We start from the raw sequence: 18,941 nt of genomic DNA, 5'->3' as shown, positions 1-18,941 counted from the left end.
CTACCTACCTACCTACCTACCAACCAACCAACCATCCATCCATCCATCCATCCATCCATCCATCCATCCATCCATCCATCTATCATCTTTCTATCTCTCTGGGCTTATTATCATGGGAAGTCTTATTTTGGGGGAAACAGGGTAACTGCAAAGCTTTTGGGGTGAGGCAAACCCAAAGAGGCTTATAGCATCTCTAAGACAAATTTTCAGTGCTGGCTGTTTTGACAAGATCAGAGTGAAAAGCAGCTGTTTAATTTGGTCAGGTGCAAATTCCTGTAGGCGTTGAACAAAACCGAATGGAATAAACACACACTGAATTTGAAAGTGCATTTCGCATGGAAATCCTGGAAGTAAATTCTTGAAATTAAAGTTATATAATTCATCATAATACTTGTAACATGGTTGGAAGGCTTTGTGAAAGCAAATCAAAGACCAGTAGTCAGGTTAATGAGCGAAGAAACAGAAGCTAAGGAAAAATCCACTATTAATTTTTTTTAAAAAAAGGAATAGAAATAAAGTAGCAGCCTTAAGAATATTTTGCTACATGGCTACATTTGTAAAAAGTGGCTTTTTAGTTGTCATTCTGGGTCTCTTTCGCAGAAGACTCTATAAATTCTTAACCAACAGAGTTTTTTCTTTATTCCAGTATGTGACTTGGACCAACGACCAAAGTCTCGGGGGCCTTGAAGCGACCCTTTCGAAACTACAGGTTGCAGATCCTAACTTTGGTAAGCGGGCTTTCAGGGGTGATCTGAGAAGGATCCAGGATGTGGAATTGCCTAGAATTCTGGTGGAAGTGATGTGCTGGTGTCTGGAGGCTGTTGGGGCCTGGATGGGTGTCAACAGACTCAAACTCAACCCTGATAAGATGGAGTGGCTGTGGGTTTTGCCTCCCAAGGACAATTCCATCTGTCCGTCCATCACCCTGGGGGGGGGGGAGTCATTGACCCCTTTAGAGAGGGTCCGCAACTTGGGCATCCTCCTCGATCCACAGCTCACATTAGAGAAACATCTTTCATCTGTGGCGAGGGGGGCGTTTGCCCAAGTTCGCCTAGTGCACCAGTTGCGGCCCTATCTGGACCGGGAGTCACTGCTCACAGTCACTTATGCCCTCATCACCTCGAGGCTCGACTACTGTAACGCTCTCTACATGGGGCTACCTTTGAAAAGTGTTCGGAAACTTCAGGTCGTGCAGAATGCAGCTGCAAGAGCAATCATGGGCTTTCCCAAGTATGCCCATGTTACACCAACACTCCGCAGTCTGCATTGGTTGCCGATCAGATTCCGGTCACAATTCAAAGTGTTGGTTATGACCTATAAAGCCCTTCATGGCACCGGACCAGATTATCTCAGGGACCGCCTTTTGCTGCAGGAATCCCAGCGACCAGTTAGGTCCCACAGAGTGGGTCTTCTCCGGGTCCCGTCAACTAAACAATGTCGCTTGGCGGGACCCAGGGGAAGAGCCTTCTTTTTGGCGGCCCCGGCCCTCTGGAACCAACTCCCCCCAGAGATTAGCATTTTCCCCACCCTCCTTGCCTTTCGTAAGCTACTTAAAACCCACCTCTGCCACCAGGCATGGGGGAACTGAGATGCTCTTTCCCCCTAGGCCTTTACAATTTTATGCATGGTATGTCTGTATGTATGTTTGGTTTTATAATAAGGGTTTTAACTGTTTTAATACTGGATTAGAGCAATAAGAGACAGACACAAATAACTCTTTAGACGTAGATTGAGGCATTGAATATCTCTATGTACATTTTGCCACCCCTGGCAGTATAAAAGAGAGACTCATGGGGAAAGGGGTGTGGAGAATCAACATATGCATAGTGTTTCGACTTCCTTCTTTCCTTCCTTCCCTCCCTCTCTCCCTCATATACCTTCCTTCCCTCCCTCCATCACTTTCCTTCCTTCCTTCCTTTCTTCCTTCCTTCCCTCCCTTCCTCCCTCCCTCCCTCCCTCATATTCCTTCCTTCCTTCTTTCCTTCCTTGCTTCCTTCCTTCCTTTGTTCCCTCCCCCATATTCCTTCCTTCCTTTCTTCTTTCCTTCTTTCCCTCCCTCTGTCCCTCCCTCCCTCCCTTAAAATCTTTTACACATTTACAATATAATATAAAAATGTCATAAACAGTTTTTCTTAAGCTTAGCATTAAACTTTTAATTTTGTAAAAATAGTGTTAGGGTGGTTGCTTGCCTGCCAGCCTGCCCTAAAGACTTGAAAACCCCTCTGTTCTTTGTTGGCAGTCATGGGCCATGTGATGGCCAACGGTTTGTCCCTGATTGGGACTGGGAGTTCAGTGCGGCTGGACAAGAAACTGGACGATGCCATCAAGGCCATGGTGTCACTTTCTCACTCTCAGCCCTTGAGCGAACGGGAGAAAATGCACGTGTCTGCAGTGGAGCTCTTCGCTCGTGGGTAAGTTGTTCCTTGCACGAATTGCGAAATCGTTTCAGTTTATGTAATGTCAAGGCAATACGTGACAAAAGGGGTGTGGAATTTCAATTGAAGGAATACCTTGGTGTAAAACACTTTTCCGACAAGGAGGAGGTGAAAAATCGAAGTGACGAACTGGCTGAAAAAAGGCAAAAACACAGAGGCCCAGAGGTGGGGTTTCGAGGACTTCGGTGTTTTTGCAATGCTGCGATTTCACTGATGCTCCCTTCGCTGGGAAACCCCACCTCTGGACTTCCGTTGCCAGTGAAGTGCTCATTTTTGCGATGCTGGGATTCCCCTGCAGCATCACAAAAACACAGAAGTCCGGAGGTGGGGTTTCCCATGGAGGGGAGTCTCAGGGGAATCCCAGCAGTGCAAAAACGGGCGCTTCGGCTGGCAAAAGGGGTGAGTTTTGGGCTTGCACGCATTAATCGCTTTTCCATTGATTCCTATGGGAAACATTGTTTTGTCTTACAAACCTTTCACCTTAAGAACCTTGTCCCGGAACCAATTAAGTTTGTAAGACGAGGTATCACTGTATATTTATATTTATATTTATATTTATATTTATATTTATATTTATATTTATATTTATATTTATATTTATATTTATATTTATATTTATATTTATATTATTTATATTTATATTTATATTTATATTTATATTTATATTTATATTTATATTTATATTTATATTTATATTTATATTTATATTTATATTTATATTTATATTTATATTTATATTTATATTTATATTTATATTTATATTTATATTTATATTTATATTTATATTTATATTTATATTTATATTTATATTTATATTTATATTTATATTTATATATACTTTTCACCTTAAGAACCTCTTCCTGGAACCAATTAATTATCTCAGGAACCGCCTTCTTCTGCACAAATCCCAGCGACCAGTTAGGTCCCACAGAGTGGGTCTTCTCCGGGTCCCGTCAACTAAAGAATGCCGCTTGGCGGGACCCAGGGTAAGAGCCTTCTCTGTGGCGGCCCCGGCCCTCTGGAACCAACTCCCCCCAGAAATTAGAATTGCCCCCACCCTCCTTGCCTTTCGTAAGCTTCTTAAAACCCACCTCTGCCGCCAGGCGTGGGGGAATTGAGATACTCTTTCCCCCTAGGCCTTTACAATTTTATGCATGGTATGTCTGTATGTTTGGTTTTTATATTAATGGATTATAATCATTTTTATTATTGGATTATTATTGTACGCTGTCTTACTATTGCTGTTAGCCGCCCCGAGTCTCCGGAGAGGGGCGGCATACAAATCCAATAAATAAATAAATAAATAAATTAAGTTTGTAAGACGAGGTATCACTGTACTTATAGCCTTACGTGGACACTGGTTTGTAAACTATTCGTCCTCTGCAGACAGATCCCTCAAGCCTGTGATATGTGGGAAGAAATCCTACAGAGCAATCCGACTGACATGCTGGCCATAAAATTTGCCCACGATGGCTATTTTTATTTGGGACAGCAGACTGAAATGAGAGACTCAATTGCTCGAGTTTATCGTTATTGGACTCCAGATATTCCTCTCAGTAGGTAAGACGTGTTTTTTTTAACTGATGCAAAAGTGTGTCCCTCGGTTTTAAAAAACAATTAAGGTTCAAATGTATCCTATGTCTTAGTCATAGACTTCAATGCCGTCCAATGCCGAAGGAATCAGGGCAGCTTACAAAATGATAATGCAAATAGAAAAGATAAAAGGAATAAGAGAAGTCAAGTGTAATATCTAAAATTAATCCTGTGATAAAACCCATTTATTATAAAAAGACATAATCACATGCATACACACCATTCATACAGTTTGGCTATGAAATATGTACAATTCATGACCTGCAGGCCTGCCGGCAGAGCCAGGTTTGGGAGTAGTCTGGACGTACTGGTTCCATAGAGCCAGGGCAGCCACAGAGAAGGCCCTCCCCCGCGGTCTTGCCAACCCGCATTGCTGATGCAAAATTGTGTCCCTCGGTTTTAAAAAGCAATTAAGGCTGAGATGTATCCTATATCTTTGTGTGTGTATGTTTGTGTGTGCGTCTGTTAGTATATGGGGTTCTTTTAAATCTTGTATAAATTTTAAAGTTTTCTGATTATTTATGATTTGTTCTATCCTGTTGTGAGCCGCCCCGAGTCTTCGGAGAGGGGCGGCATACAAATCTAAATAATAAATAAATAAATAAAATAAATAAATCTTAGTCATAGAGTGCAAAAGCGAATCAGTAGAATTCCCTTTTAGAACCCAAACGTTATCCTAGCTTCGTGAGTTCCCTGAGCTATTATCTTTCCACTAGTGTAACACAAATGGTTCCAGTGTGAAGGATTTTTATTCACAGTTCAAGGTTGTCTTCCTACTGCTTTCCATTCTTTTGTTTTCTTTCCTCTCTGGTTTTGTGTGTTTGTGTGTTTTATATGCACCAAAGACAAATTCCTTGTGTGTCCAATCACACTTGGCCAATCAAGAATTCTATCCTATCCTATTCTATTGAACACAATATGTTCAGTTCTGGAGACCTCACCTACAAAAAGATATTGACAAAATTGAACGGGTCCAAAGACGGGCTACAAGAATGGTGGAAGGTCTTAAGCATAAAAAGTATCAGGAAAGACTTAATGAACTCAATCTGTATAGTCTGGAGGACAGGAGGAAAAGGGGGGACATGATCGAAACATTTAAATATGTCAAAGGGTTAAATAAGGTTCAGGAGGGAAGTGTTTTTAATAGGAAAGTGAACACAAGAACAAGGGGACACAATCTGAAGTTAGTTGGGGGAAAGATCAAAAGCAACATGAGAAACTTCCAGCATCTAGTCTGCCCTTATACTATTTTTTGTATTTTATGTTAGGATGGATCTATGTTGATCCCAGGCATGTTTAAATTCAGTTACTGTGGATTTACCAACCAAGTTTGTTCCAAGCATCTACTACTCTTTCAGTAAAATAATATTTTCTCATGTTGCTTTTGATCCTTCCCCCAACTCACTTCAGATTGTGTCCCCTTGTTCTTGTGTTCACTTTCCTATTAAAAACACTTCCCTCCTGGACCTTATTTAACCCTTTAACATATTTAAATGTTTCGATCATGTCCCCCCCTTTCCCTTCTGTCCTCCAGACTATACAGATTGAGTTCATGAAGTCTTAAGACCTTCCACCATTCTTGTAGCCCGTCTTTGGACCTGTTCAATTTTGTCAATATCTTTTTGTAGGTGAGGTCTCCAGAACTGAACACAGTATTCCAAATGTGGTCTCACCAGCGCTCTATATAGCGGGATCACAGTTAAAGCATAAAGAGTAGAGAATACAGAACAGCCAAATTGGAAGGGACCTTGGAGGTCTTCTAGTCCAACCCGTGTAAGAGACAGGTTCTGCTTCCTTCCTGCCACCCCCAACCTCAGGGACTTTTTGAAGGCTCACTGCTCACCTTCAGCAGACTACAGATTCAGCCCCAGGCAGAGGAGAGACATTCCATGGCCCCTGAAGACAAACCCCAAAGTTACGATATTGTGTGGGGTTGCTTAACTTGATCTGGTTTGGGGGATTCGGTGACCCTCTAACCTGAAACCAGGTTGACTTGGCCTGTCATTGAAGATCAAAAATATGTTGCTTTGAAGAGGCTTATATTCCCTTTTTCTATTTATAATAAAACATAAACATCTTAACATCTGAACTCAATATCTCATTTAATCCTTTCATCTCTGTGTTAACTCCTTATCCAATGCGGCCACCAATCCTTATTTGGGTCTTTAATAGATTAAAATTAAATCATCATTGGGTCCGCAACTTGGGCGTCCTCCTCGATCCACAGCTCACATTAGAGAAACATCTTTCAGCTGTGGCGAGGGGGGCGTTTGCCTGGTGCGCCAGTTGCGGCCCTATTTGGACCGGGAGTCATTGCTCACAGTCACTCATGCCCTTATCACCTCGAGGCTCGACTACTGTAACGCTCTCTACATGGGGCTACCTTTGAAAAGTGTTCGGAAACTTCAGATCGTGCAGAATGCAGCTGTGAGAGCAATTATGGGCTTCTCTAAGTATGCTCATATTACTCCAACATTCCGCAGTCTGCATTGGTTGCCGATCAGTTTCCGGTCCCGTTATGACCTATAAAGCCCTTCATGGCACCAGACCAGAATATCTTTGGGACCACCTTCTGCCGCACAAATCCCAGCGACCGGTTAGGTCCCACAGAGTCGGCCTTCTTCGGGTCCCGTCGACTAAACAATGTCATCTGGCGGGACCCAGGGGAAGAGCCTTCTCTGTGGTGGCTCCAACCCTCTGGAACCAGCTCCCCCCTGAGATTAGGATTGCCCCCACCCTCCTTGCCTTTCGTAAACTCCTTAAAACCCACCTCTGTCGTCAGGCATGGGGGAACTGAAACATCTCCCCCTTGCCCATGTTGTTTTGGTATTTGATTGTGTGCTTGTTTTTTTTATATATATTGGGGCTGTTTTATGAATTTCTTAACTTAAAATTGTAATTGGATTGGTGGGTATTGGATGTGTCACTATGTACTGTTTTTACCATTGTTGTGAGCCGCCCCGAGTCTGCGGAGAGGGGCGGCATATAAATCCAATAAATCTAATCTAATCTAATCTAATCTAATCATGTATTCTTCAAAAGTAATTGAAAGAAAATACTTCTCAATTATTTTTAGTTTGCAACCATTCATAAAACTTTCCCCAAATCTTATAGTAACCACACTCCTCTTTATCTTCAAGTTTTAAAGTAAACCTATTCATTTCAGCACAATCTAAAATCTTACGTAATATTTCCCTTTCATCTGGAATTTTTTATTCAGCTTCCAATTTTGTGCATGTACTATTCTAGCTGCTGTTAAAATATGTATAATCAAATATGAGGGACTAGATGTCATAATATTGTTATTTGTAGATGAAATATATCCCATGGTAGTTAATTTTAATTAACTTAGCAAAGAAGAGGATAAAAAGTACATATTGAAAGTATTATTAGCATTTTTTTCTCTCTGAATGTTCAACGTATCAAAGAAATATCATTAATTATTATTTTAAGCATTGATACTGTGTTTTTTATTGCTCGTGTTGTTTTATTGTATTTTGGAAGAAAAATAAAGAAAACATTTATACCCGAAGAGGCCTATCAAAGCACTGCTTGATTAGAGTTTATGTGAAAGTTTTCTCTTTTTTATTTCTTTAGCTACATTAAAGGCATGTATGCCTTTGGCTTGGTCGAAACCAATTTCTATGACCGTGCTGAGAAGCTGGCCTATGAGGTAACTGAAAGAATTCAATTCAATTCAATTTATTAGATTTGTATGCTGCCCCTCTCCGAAGACTCGGGGCGGCTCACAACAATAATAAAAACAATATTCCAGCGAAAACAAATCTAATATTAAAAAGCACATAAAACCCTATCATATTTAAAAAAGCAAACAACATATACACACCCAAACATAAATATAAAAAAGCCTGGGGGAAAGGTGTCTCAACTCCCCCATGCCTGGTGGTATAGATGGGTCTTGAGTAATTTACGAAAGACAAGGAGTGTGGGGGCAGTTCTAATCTCCGGGGGGAGTTGATTCCAGAGGGTCGGGGCCGCCACAGAGAAGGCTCTTCTCCTGGGGCCCGCCAAACAACATGGTTTGGTCGACGGGACCCGGAGAAAGCCAACTCTGTGGGACCTTATCGGTCGCTGGGATTCGTGTGGTAGCAGACCTGTGCAAATGAAGAATTTTAACTCTTCATTTCTTGAGAGAGAAATTGAGTGAGGGAGAAAAAAATATCAAAGAGATTGATAATATCTCTCCAAGCAAAATGTTTTATTAAAATGCCAAAGTTTCCATGAATTTCCATCCTTGGATGGATAAAAAGCTTGGGCCTTTAAATAATATTTGTTGGAAGAGGCACTATCAAACATTTCCCTCTGTTAATGCAGCCTAGAACTGGGTTGGCCAAAGAAGCCATCATCTTAATTTTATTAAGGAAGAGATGGGAGAGAAAGAAAAGACTATACTAAGGTACTATAGAAGGAAGGACAATAAAGAAACTATTAAGTATTCAATAATTAGTGCATAAGTTTACTAACCCCAGTGTGTCTCCCCCCCCATGGGGGCAGCAGCCCATTAATGCCCCAAACCCAGGTCCATGTAATAAATAATGCTGTCTATCATTTTATACCTCATTTGATTCCTTTGAATCTGGGTTTGGGGTTCTCCACCATATCACTCATGAAAACCTAGTCACCATGTGAAGCTCTCCTCTTAATGTGGTAACAGTTTTAGTAGAATGCCTAATTTTCTTTCCCCTACCTTCTTCAATTAGGCTTTAGCCATCAATCAGAGAGATGCCTGGTCTGTCCACGCTTTGGCTCACGTGAATGACATGAAAGCGGATCTAAAGAACGGGCTGGCTTTCATGAAGCAAACTGAAAACAACTGGAAGGTAACCGTCTCCTTGTCCAGTTTTCCTAAAATGGCCGCCAGCTTCCTCTCAGCCTGAAGGGCCTACATAGAAACATAGAAGATTCACGGTAGAAAAAGACCTCATGGTCCATCTAGTCTGCCCTTTATGCTATTTCCTGCATTTTATCTTAGGATGGATATATATTTATCCCAGGCATGTTTACATTCAGTTATTGTGGATTTACCAACCACGTCTGCTGGAAGTTTGTTCCAAGAATCTACAACTCTTTCAGTCAAATAATATTTTCTCACGTTGCTTCTGATCTTTCCCCCAACAAACCTCAGATTGTGCCCCCTTGTTCTTGTGTTCGCTTTCCTATTGAAAACACTTCCCTCCTGAATCTTATTGAACCCTTTAACCTATTTAAATGTTCCGATCATGTCCCCCTTTTCCCTTCTGTCCTCCAGACTATACAGATTGAGTTCAATTACCGGTAAGTCTTTCCTGATAGGTTTTATGCTTGAGACCTCCCACCATTTTTGTAGCCCGTCTTTGGACCCGTTCAATTCTTTTTGTAGGGTTGTGGCACTTTTTGGTACACGTGGCATTGTGTGGCAATTATGGTTTTTAACAGGATGCCTGCAAATTGGTCAAAAGAGTCAAGAGGGTGATTGATTTATTTTTCTTTTCTTTTCTTTTAATTGGATTTATATGCCGCCCCTCTTCGGAGATTCAGGGCGGCTTACAACATATAAAAAAGAACAATACAATACAATATGCTAAATTAAGTAAAATTAAATAAATGACTCTAAAATCATTAGCTATATTTTTTTAAAAAAAATTATCATTATCATTATCATCATCATCATCATCATCATCATCATTATTTATTAGACATGTATGCCGCCCCTCTCCACCGCTACAAACATACAGAAATCACATACCTTTAAATTTCAATACAGTACAATATAGAATCAATCACCAAATTCTTAATTAAATTCAAAATTCTGAATTTGTATCTATTTTGTTTCGGTATAAATTATTTATCTTGTGCTACCTCCTTTTCTAATTTTGTCATCTGGATTTTACAAATTGTTTTCTGTTCTCTAAGATTTTTATTAATATTGTTTCTTCATTGCTTATTTGACCCCTAGGACAATCAATAATCACACTTGGTCAATAAAGTATTCTATTCTATTCCATTCCATTCCATTCCATCATATTCTATTGTATTCTCTTCTTATTTATCTCATTCATGTTTTTATTTATTTTATTTATTTATTACTTAGATTTGTATGCCGCCCCTCTCCGAAGACTCGGGGCGGCTCACAACACGTGGAAACAAATCATAAATAATCAGACAATTTAAAACATTAAAGATTTAAAAAAGACCCCATATACTAACAGACATACATACAAGCATACCATACATAAATTAAACATGCCCAGGGGAAGATGTTTCAGTTCCCCCATGCCTGACGGCAAAGGTGGGTTTTAAGGAGTTTACGGAAGGCAGGAAGAGTAGGGGCAGTTCTAATCTCCGGGGGGAGTTGGTTCCAGAGGGCCGGTGCCGCCACAGAGAAGGCTCTTCCCCTGGGGCCCGCCAACCGACATTGTTTAGTTGACGGGACCCGGAGAAGGCCAACTCTGTGGGACCTAATCGGTCGCTGGGATTTGTGCGGCAGGAGGCGGTCTCGGAGATATTCTGGTCCAATGCCATGAAGGGCTTTAAAGGTCATAACCAACACTTTGAATTGTGACCGGAAACTGATCGGCAGCCAATGCAGACTGCGGAGTGATGGTGAAACATGGGCATACCTAGGTAAGCCCATGACTGCTCTCGCAGCTGCATTCTGCACGATCTGAAGTTTCCGAACACTTTTCAAAGGTAGCCCCATGTAGAGAGCATTACAGTAGTCGAACCTCGAGGTGATGAGGGCATGAGTGACTGTGAGCAATGAGTCCCGGTCCAGATAGGGCCGCAACTGGTGCACCAGGCGAACCTGGGCAAACGCCCCCCTCGCCACAGCTGAGAGATGTTTTTCTAATGTGAGCTGTGGATCGAGGAGGACGCCCAAGTTGCGGACCCTCTCTGAGGGGGTCAATAATCCCCCCCCCAGGGTGATGGACGGACAGATGGAGTTGTCCTTGGGAGGCAAAACCCACAGCCACTCCGTCTTATCCGGGTTGAGCTTGAGTCTGTTGACACTCATCCAGGCCCCAACAGCCTCCATTTTAATAAAACCCTCATTTTAATAAAGCTGCCCTCTAAGAGGAAAAAAAATATCCAAATCTACTTCTCTTCCAAACAAAAAAGAATATCAATTCATATCAACTATTTGATGTCTTAAATATATATATACACACACACACAATTCATATCATCTATTTGATGTCTTAAACACACACACACCCCACACACACACCCCGAAAAAAGGAATATGGAAGTTTAAATCCTGATCTATCTTATCAGAGTGTTCTGCGAATGAATGTTGCAACCAGCTGTCAGCAATCAGGAGAGGGATCAGGGAACGTTTCATATCTGGAACATCAGCATACAAGACCAACCTCTTTGGCCTTCAGTTGACCATCCTGGCGTTTCTCTAATGATAGTTTAATGATAGTTTAATGATAATGTTGTTTTGGAAGATGTTGTGGTTAGCTCTGGCCCACCTCCTGCCCCAAGGAATGTGTAGGTGGATGTGGGGGAGACATCCACATGCTGCAGGCCTGTTTTGCTCCCAGTGGAATCTGCCGACGAAGTCTCCTCTGACCAAGGAGGCCTGAGTGACGGAGGAGGAGAGTTTGGCAGACAGCCCAGGAGGAGATCAATCATCTGTATCATCTCTGGATTCTGAACAAGAATTAATGACACATCCACGCATGCGTAGAGTGATGCATAGGAAGCAACAACTAAAGGATTATTACAAGAGAAAATGAGGCCACCTGTGGTTGGGTGGGGCTGCTGTAATTAGTGCTGCTGCTATAAATAGCAGCTTGTGGGTTTGGCTGTTGTGGAGAATTATCTGATCGTTGTGTTTCATGAATGTCTTGCTGACTCCAGCCTTTGTTTGTTGACTTTTCACCACTTTGAAACCAAAGCAGAGCAAAGTGTGTTTCACTTCGTGGAAGAAGAAGGGCTGTGACTTTCTTCACAGCTGCAAGCTAAGTACTTACGAATTGATAAGGGACTTGTACAAACTACCAGGTTGTTTTGGGATGAGTGCTCTTTGCAATACAAAAGGGTGCTTAGTTTATTTTGAATTCTGTGATAAAGAACATTGTTTTGAATTTTCAAACGTGTGTGTGTGTCTGAAATTTGTACCTTTGAATTTTTGGGAGGCTCCTACCAGAGAGTCCGGCAGAACAGGAAGATGTTTTTCTTCTGGTTGCACCAGAATACGTTTCTAGCTTATAATGACCATGCTTTTTCCATTCCAGGACAGTGATATGCTTGCTTGCCATAATTATTGGCACTGGGCTTTACACTTTATTGAAAAGGTAAGTAGATTTCCCCCCTACTATTTATCCTTTCAGAAGGGGACGAATCAGTAGTGGGTTGCACCTAGTACAGGCCACACTATAGTGTGGTAGCGGAAATGGAGAGGCACATATGCCAGAAGCGAAATCTCATGCAAGAGGAATGCTTGCACATGAGATTTCACCGATTTTTAGCAGTTTTTTGCTTCTTCAATATTTGCTAAGAATATTGAGACTCTAGAAAAAGTGCAGAGAAGAGCAACAAAGATGATTAGGGGACTGGAGGCTAAAACATATGAAGAACAGTTGCAGGAACTGGGCATGTCTAGTTTAATGAAAAGAAGGACCAGGGGAGACATGATAGCAGTGTTCCAATATCTTAGGGGTTGCCACAAAGAAGAAAGAGTCAACCTATTCTCCAAAGCACCTGAGGGTAGAACAAGAAGCAATGGGTGGAAACTAAATAAGGAAAGAAGCAACTTAGAACTAAGGAGAAAATTCCTGACAGAACAATTAACCCGTGGAACAGCTTGCCTCCAAAAGTTGCGAATACTCCAACACTAGACGTTTTAAAGAAGATGTTGGATAACCATTTGTCTGAAATAATGTAGGGTTTCCTGCCTAAGCAGGGGGTTGGACTAGAAGACTTGCAAGGTCCCTTCCAACTCTGTTGTTGTTGTTGTTATAATTCTGCCGCACGAATCCCAGCGACCAGTTAGGTCCCACAGAGTTCGCCTTCTCCGGGTCCTGTCAACTAAACAATGTCGTTTGGCGGGACCCAGGGGAAGAGCCTTCTCTGTGGCGGCTCCGACCCTTTGGAACCAACTCCCCCCAGATATCAGAGTTGCCCCCACCCTCCTAGCCTTTCGTAAGCTCCTTAAAGCCCACCTCTGTCATCAGGCATGGGGGAATTGACACTTTCCCTCCCCCTAGGCTTATAAAATTTATGCATGGTATGCTAGTATGTATGATTGGTTTCTAAATTGGGGTTTTAAATTAACTTAAATATTAGATTTGTTTACATTGTATTATTATTGCTGTGAGCCGCCCTGAGTCTGCGGCGAGGGGCGGCATACAAATCTGATAGATAGATAGATAGATAGATAGATAGATAGATAGATAGATAGATAGATAGATAGATAAATAATATAATATAATATAATATAATATAATATAATATAATATAATATAATATAATATAATATAATATAATTATAACAATACAACACAGCAAACAAGATCACTATGCTGGATTTTGTATGACATCACCAGTCAGGTGCTTCCCAAGCACCTAGGACTGCGTGATGTAGAGGTGAATTATGTGTGCGTTGTTGTTATTATTGTTGTTGTTGTTGTCTTAAAGTTGCCAAGTTTGAAGACCTCTGGGTCAGAACCTGATGACTCTTTTTCCTCCTTCTTTCTCCTTGTGTTTATATTATAACACCTGCAGGGTGATTACGAGGCTGCTTTGACAATGTATGATGACCACGTAAGTACTAGATTCCTTGCTTTCATTTTATTCTTATCAGTTGCCCCTCAAAAGCAGTGAGTTTACTTCCTGTGAAATAACTACATTTCTGGACTAAATAAAAACCGGATTTGCAAATTGAGCATGCTAATAAGATTTACGTCTTATGTGCTCCTTTTGAAAAAAAACAAAACAATACGTGCTCCTGAGTATGCAACAAGAGAGCTTTTCAGAGTAAAGCCTTCTCTGTGGTGGCCCCGGCCCTCTGGAACCAACTCCTCCCAGAGATCAGAAATGCCCCCAACCTCCTTGCCTTTCGTAAACTTCTCAAAACCCACCTCTGCCGTCAGGCATGGGGGAATTGAAATATCTTCCCCAGGCCTATATAATTTATGTGTGGTGTGTTGTGTGCATGTTTTTTAAATTATGGGTTTTTAACTTCCTATGATTAGATTTGTATTGTACATTGTTTCTATCACTGCTGTGAGCCGCCCCAAGTCTACAGAGAGGGGCAGTATACAAATTTAATTAAGAAAGAAAGAAAGAAAGAAAGAAAGAAAGAAAGAAAGAAAGAAAGAAAGAAAGACACCTCTACACAAGGTTATCCAATCTCTGTTACAGATGACCACTAGAGCTGCGGGTCCCAACCTTTGGCGCACCTGAGACCGGTTCCGTGGAGAAAGGTTTTTCCGCAGACCGAAAGGGGGCGTGGTTTTGCATGCAGCCTGCATACCCATGCATGAGGCTTTGCTTGTTTGCATGGCCTAGTTTCTGGCATGCTACGGATGGTGCCAGTCCATGGTCTGCCAGGTTGGGGACCCCTGCGTTAGTGACGTTATCTTTTTTTTTGTTTACTTATTAAATCAATCCTAGGTATTAGAATTCTCTCCGGAATTATCATTTTTTTAAAAAAATGTTATTGCAAGTGGAAGAGGGAGTAATAAAAAGCTTGACAAGATGCTAGCAAAATGATTTACAAATATCTTTCAGCTGTGGCGAGGGGGGCGTTTGCCCAGGTTCGCCTGGTGCACCAGTTGCGGCCCTATCTGGACCAGGACTCACTGCTCACAGTCACTCACACCCTCATCACCTCGAGGTTCGACTAGTAAGGCTCTCTACATGGGGCTACCTTTGAAAAGTGTTCGGAAACTTCAGATCGTGCAGAATGCAGCTGCGAGAGCTATCATGGGCTTTCCCAAATATGCCCATGTTACACCAACACTCCGCAGTCTGCATTGGTTGCTGATCAATTTCCAGTCACAATTCAAAGTGTTGGTTATGACCTATAAAGCCCTTCATGGCATCGGACCAGAATATCTCCAGGACCGCCTTCTGCCACACGAATCCCAGTGACCGGTTAGGTCCCACAGAGTTGGACTTCTCCGGGTCCCGTCGACTAAACAATGTCATTTGGTGGGACCCAGGAGAAGAGCCTTCTCTGTGGCGGCCCGACCCTCTGGAACCAGCTCCCCCCCAGATATCAGAGTTGCCCCCACCCTCCTTGCCTTTCTCAAGCTCCTCAAAACCCACTTCTGTCGTCAGGCACGGGGGAATTGAAATTTTTCCCCTTCCCCCTAGGCTTATAGAATTTATACATGGTATGCTTGTTTGTATGATTGGTCTCTTTGTATGATTGAGTTTTCGGAGAGGGGCGGCATATAAATCCAATAAATCTAATCTAATCTAATCTCTTAAATTGGGGTTTTTTAGATTACTTTTTAATATTAGATTTGTTACATTGTTTTCTTTATTGTTGTTAGCCGCCCCGAGTCTTCGGAGAGGGGCGGCATACAAATCTAATTAATTAATTTATTAATAAACAAACAAACAAATAATAAATAAATAAATAAATAAATAAATAAATAAATAAAATAGACGAAAGTGAAATGAAAGAAATAGTAGCAAATATATATAAGATTAAGAATACAAGAGTTAAAGAAATGAGAAGAAATTTTCTGACATAAATGGTATTACAGTGATCCCCCGATTATCGCGAGGGTTCCGTTCCAAGACCCCTCGCGATAATCGATTTTTCGGGATGTAGTGGTGCGGAAGTAAAAACACCATCTGCGCATGCGCGCCCCTTTTTCCATGGCCGCACATGCGCAGATGGTGTTTTTACTTCCGCACCTGGGAAGACCCAGCAGCTGAGGAGCCGCCTGCCTGCCCGCTTGTCCGCCGCTTTTCAGCTTGTCCGCCGCTTGTCCGCTTGTCCGCCCACCGCTTTTCCGCCCACCGCTTGTCCGCCGCTTTTCCGCTTGTCTGCCGCTTGTCCGCTTGTCCGGCCGCCGCTTTTCCGGCCGCCGCTTGTCCACCGCTTTTCCGCTTGTCCGGCCGCCGCTTTTCTTGTCCGCCCGCCGCTTGTCCGCCCGCTGCTTGTCCGCCGCTCTGGGAGTTGAAGATCCAGGGAAGGTTCCTTCGGCCGCCCACCAGCTGATCTGCTCGGCAGCGCAGTAGCAGCGAGGAGCCGAAGATGGGGTTTCCCCGTTGCCCATGCAAAGGGGAAACCCCATCTTCAGCTCCTCGCTGCTACTGGTGGGCGGCCGAAGGAACCTTCCCTGGGTGCCGCCCGCCGCTCGAGAGCAAGAGGGGGAGAGATAGAGAAAGAGAGAGAAGGAAAGAAAGAGATGAGAGAGGGAGGAAGAGAGTGTGAGAGAGGAAGAAGCAAGATAGAGAAAGAGGGAGAGAAAGAAAGATGAGAAAGGAAGGGAGTGACGTCATCGGGTAGAAAAATCGCGATATAGCGTTTCGCAAAGATCGAGATCGCGAAACTCGGGGGATCACTGTATACACCAGCACAACTTGCACACTTCCAGGGGAAAGAGAAAGGTAATTGTTGGCATGGTTGCCAAAAGAAAGGAATTTTCATGCATATGTTCTGGGAGTGCATTGAAGTTCAGAAACTTTGGAAGGAAGTGCAGAACGAAATAAATAAAATGCTAAATATTAACTGGATAATTACAAAAGAAATAGCGATATTAAACAAAGAGAACTAAGAGATTTTAAAGAAATAAAAACTGCAGCACTGGAAAGCGCTCAAGCGGTAGTGGTATTGGGTTGGAAAGAGTCTATAAAATGGACATTACAGAACTGGTACTGGTACATGGTGGATCACATTCATTTTGAAATCATGGAAATAAGATTAAACACTCTACCCTCCACTCCGCTGTGTGTGAGCCGGTGCTCGCTTAGCCTGAGAAATGTGTGCGAGAAGAAAAAAAAAATCTGTGCTGTAGGAAATTGTGGCTTTTGTGGGTCTCCTGTACACTTCATACATTGAGGCCCATTTTCTTGTGGGTAGCCAGCATCGTTTGAGGGCACTTCTCCTTTAATATTAATAGCATCAGTAGCGGGTTTCGACCGGTATGGATGACGCCACCACACCGGTAGTAAAAGATGAGCTGTGCACGCAGTTTTGGGTTTCTGGCGTGTGTGCGTGCACGTCCGAGTGTGTTTTTGCTCGTGTGAGGGGATGCTTGTGTGTGAGAGATTTTGCTAATTTTTTGCAACTGCGCATGCATAGAAGCAAAAAAAATCACTGAAATGTCGCATGGACTTGCAGGCATTAATCGCTTTTCCATTGATTCCTATGGGAAACATTATTTCGTCTTACAAACTTTTCACCTTACAAACCTCGTCCCGGAACCAATTAAGTTCGTAAGACGAGGTGTCACTGTATATTTATATTTATATTTATATTTATATTTATATTTATATTTATATTTATATTTATATTTATATTTATATTTATATTTATATTTATATTTATATTTATATTTATATTTATATTTATATTTATATTTATATTTATATTTATATTTATATTTATATTTATATTTATATTTATATTTATATTTATATTTTATTTTATTTTATTTTATTTTATTTTATTTTATTTATATTTATACTATTTATATTTATTTATATTTATATTTATATTTATATTTATATTTATATTTATATTTATATTTATATTTATATTTATATTTATATTTATATTTATATTATTTATATTTATATTTATATTTATACAGTATTTATATTTAATTTAATTTAATTTAATTTAATTTATATTTTATATTTATATTTAATTTAATTTATATTTATATTTATACTACTGTATTTATATTTATTTTATATTTATATTTATATTTATACAGTATTTATATTTATTTATATTTATTTTATATTTATATTTATATTTAATTTATATTTATATTTATATTTATATTTATATTTATACAGTATTTATATTTACTTTAATTTAATTTATATTTATATTTATATTTAATTTAATTTATATTTATACAGTATTTATATTTATATTTATTTATATTTGTATTTGTATTTGTATTTGTATTTGTATTTGTATTTGTATTTATATTTATATTTATATTTATATTTATATTTATATTTATATTTATATTTATATTTATATTTATATTTATATTTATATTTATATTTATATTTATATTTATATTTATATTTATATTTATATTTATATTTATATTTTATTGTAAATTCCTGTGGAGGAAACTGACTGGTTCAAGAAAATGCTCTTTTTCTTCTTCTATTCTCCCCGCTGCCCCCTACTGCAAGTAGCTCCATCTAAACTCTTAATGATTTTTGGTTTGCAGATCGCTCCCAGCTTACAGAAGAGCGGGACCATGTTGGATATTGTTGACAACAGTTCCATGTTATGTAGGCTGGAATTAGAAGGTAAAAAGAAAAAAAATGTTTTCTTTTATATTCTATTCTATTCTATTCTATTCTATTCTATTCCACTCTACTCTACTCTATTCCACCCCACCCCACCCCACCCCATTCCATATACAGTGGTACCTCTACCTAAAAACGCCTCTACTTACAAACTTTTCTAGATAAGAACTGGGTGTTCAAGATTTATTTATTTATTATTTATTTATTATTTAGATTTGTATGCCGCCCCTCTCCGCGAACTTGGAGATTTTGTTGCCTCCTCTCAAGAACCATTTTCCACTTAAGAACCCGAGCCTCCAAAACTGTAACCAAAAAAGGCAGGGAGTGTTGTACGTACTCCTGGTCAGTTGGAGGATAATGAAGAAATTGAGGACTCTGATACAGATAGTGTTTATGAATTAGTGGTGAGCCCGGGATTATAGGTAGTAGAACAGGTGGAAGGCC

The 18,941-nt window shown here is 40.5% G+C and overlaps 1 protein-coding gene across 2 annotated transcripts in view; it reads left to right on the top strand.

The window, feature by feature from the left end:
• Positions 1-18,941, top strand: part of TTC38 (tetratricopeptide repeat domain 38) — a 37,329-nt gene that overhangs the window by 7,762 nt on the left and 10,626 nt on the right. For both annotated transcript variants that reach the window (XM_070755255.1, XM_070755254.1), the window contains exons 3-10: positions 647-728; positions 2,240-2,411; positions 3,822-3,995; positions 7,626-7,701; positions 8,750-8,869; positions 12,272-12,331; positions 13,761-13,799; positions 18,416-18,497. In XM_070755255.1, coding sequence (XP_070611356.1) covers positions 647-728; positions 2,240-2,411; positions 3,822-3,995; positions 7,626-7,701; positions 8,750-8,869; positions 12,272-12,331; positions 13,761-13,799; positions 18,416-18,497 — 805 coding nt within the window. The remainder of the gene's footprint in view (positions 1-646; positions 729-2,239; positions 2,412-3,821; positions 3,996-7,625; positions 7,702-8,749; positions 8,870-12,271; positions 12,332-13,760; positions 13,800-18,415; positions 18,498-18,941) is intronic.

Source organism: Erythrolamprus reginae, chromosome 6, assembly GCF_031021105.1.
Source record: "Erythrolamprus reginae isolate rEryReg1 chromosome 6, rEryReg1.hap1, whole genome shotgun sequence".
Taxonomy (NCBI): Eukaryota; Metazoa; Chordata; class Lepidosauria; order Squamata; family Dipsadidae; genus Erythrolamprus; species Erythrolamprus reginae.
The sequence above is the reverse complement of the archived record's forward strand: the minus strand, read 5'-3'. Positions and strand labels throughout refer to the sequence as shown.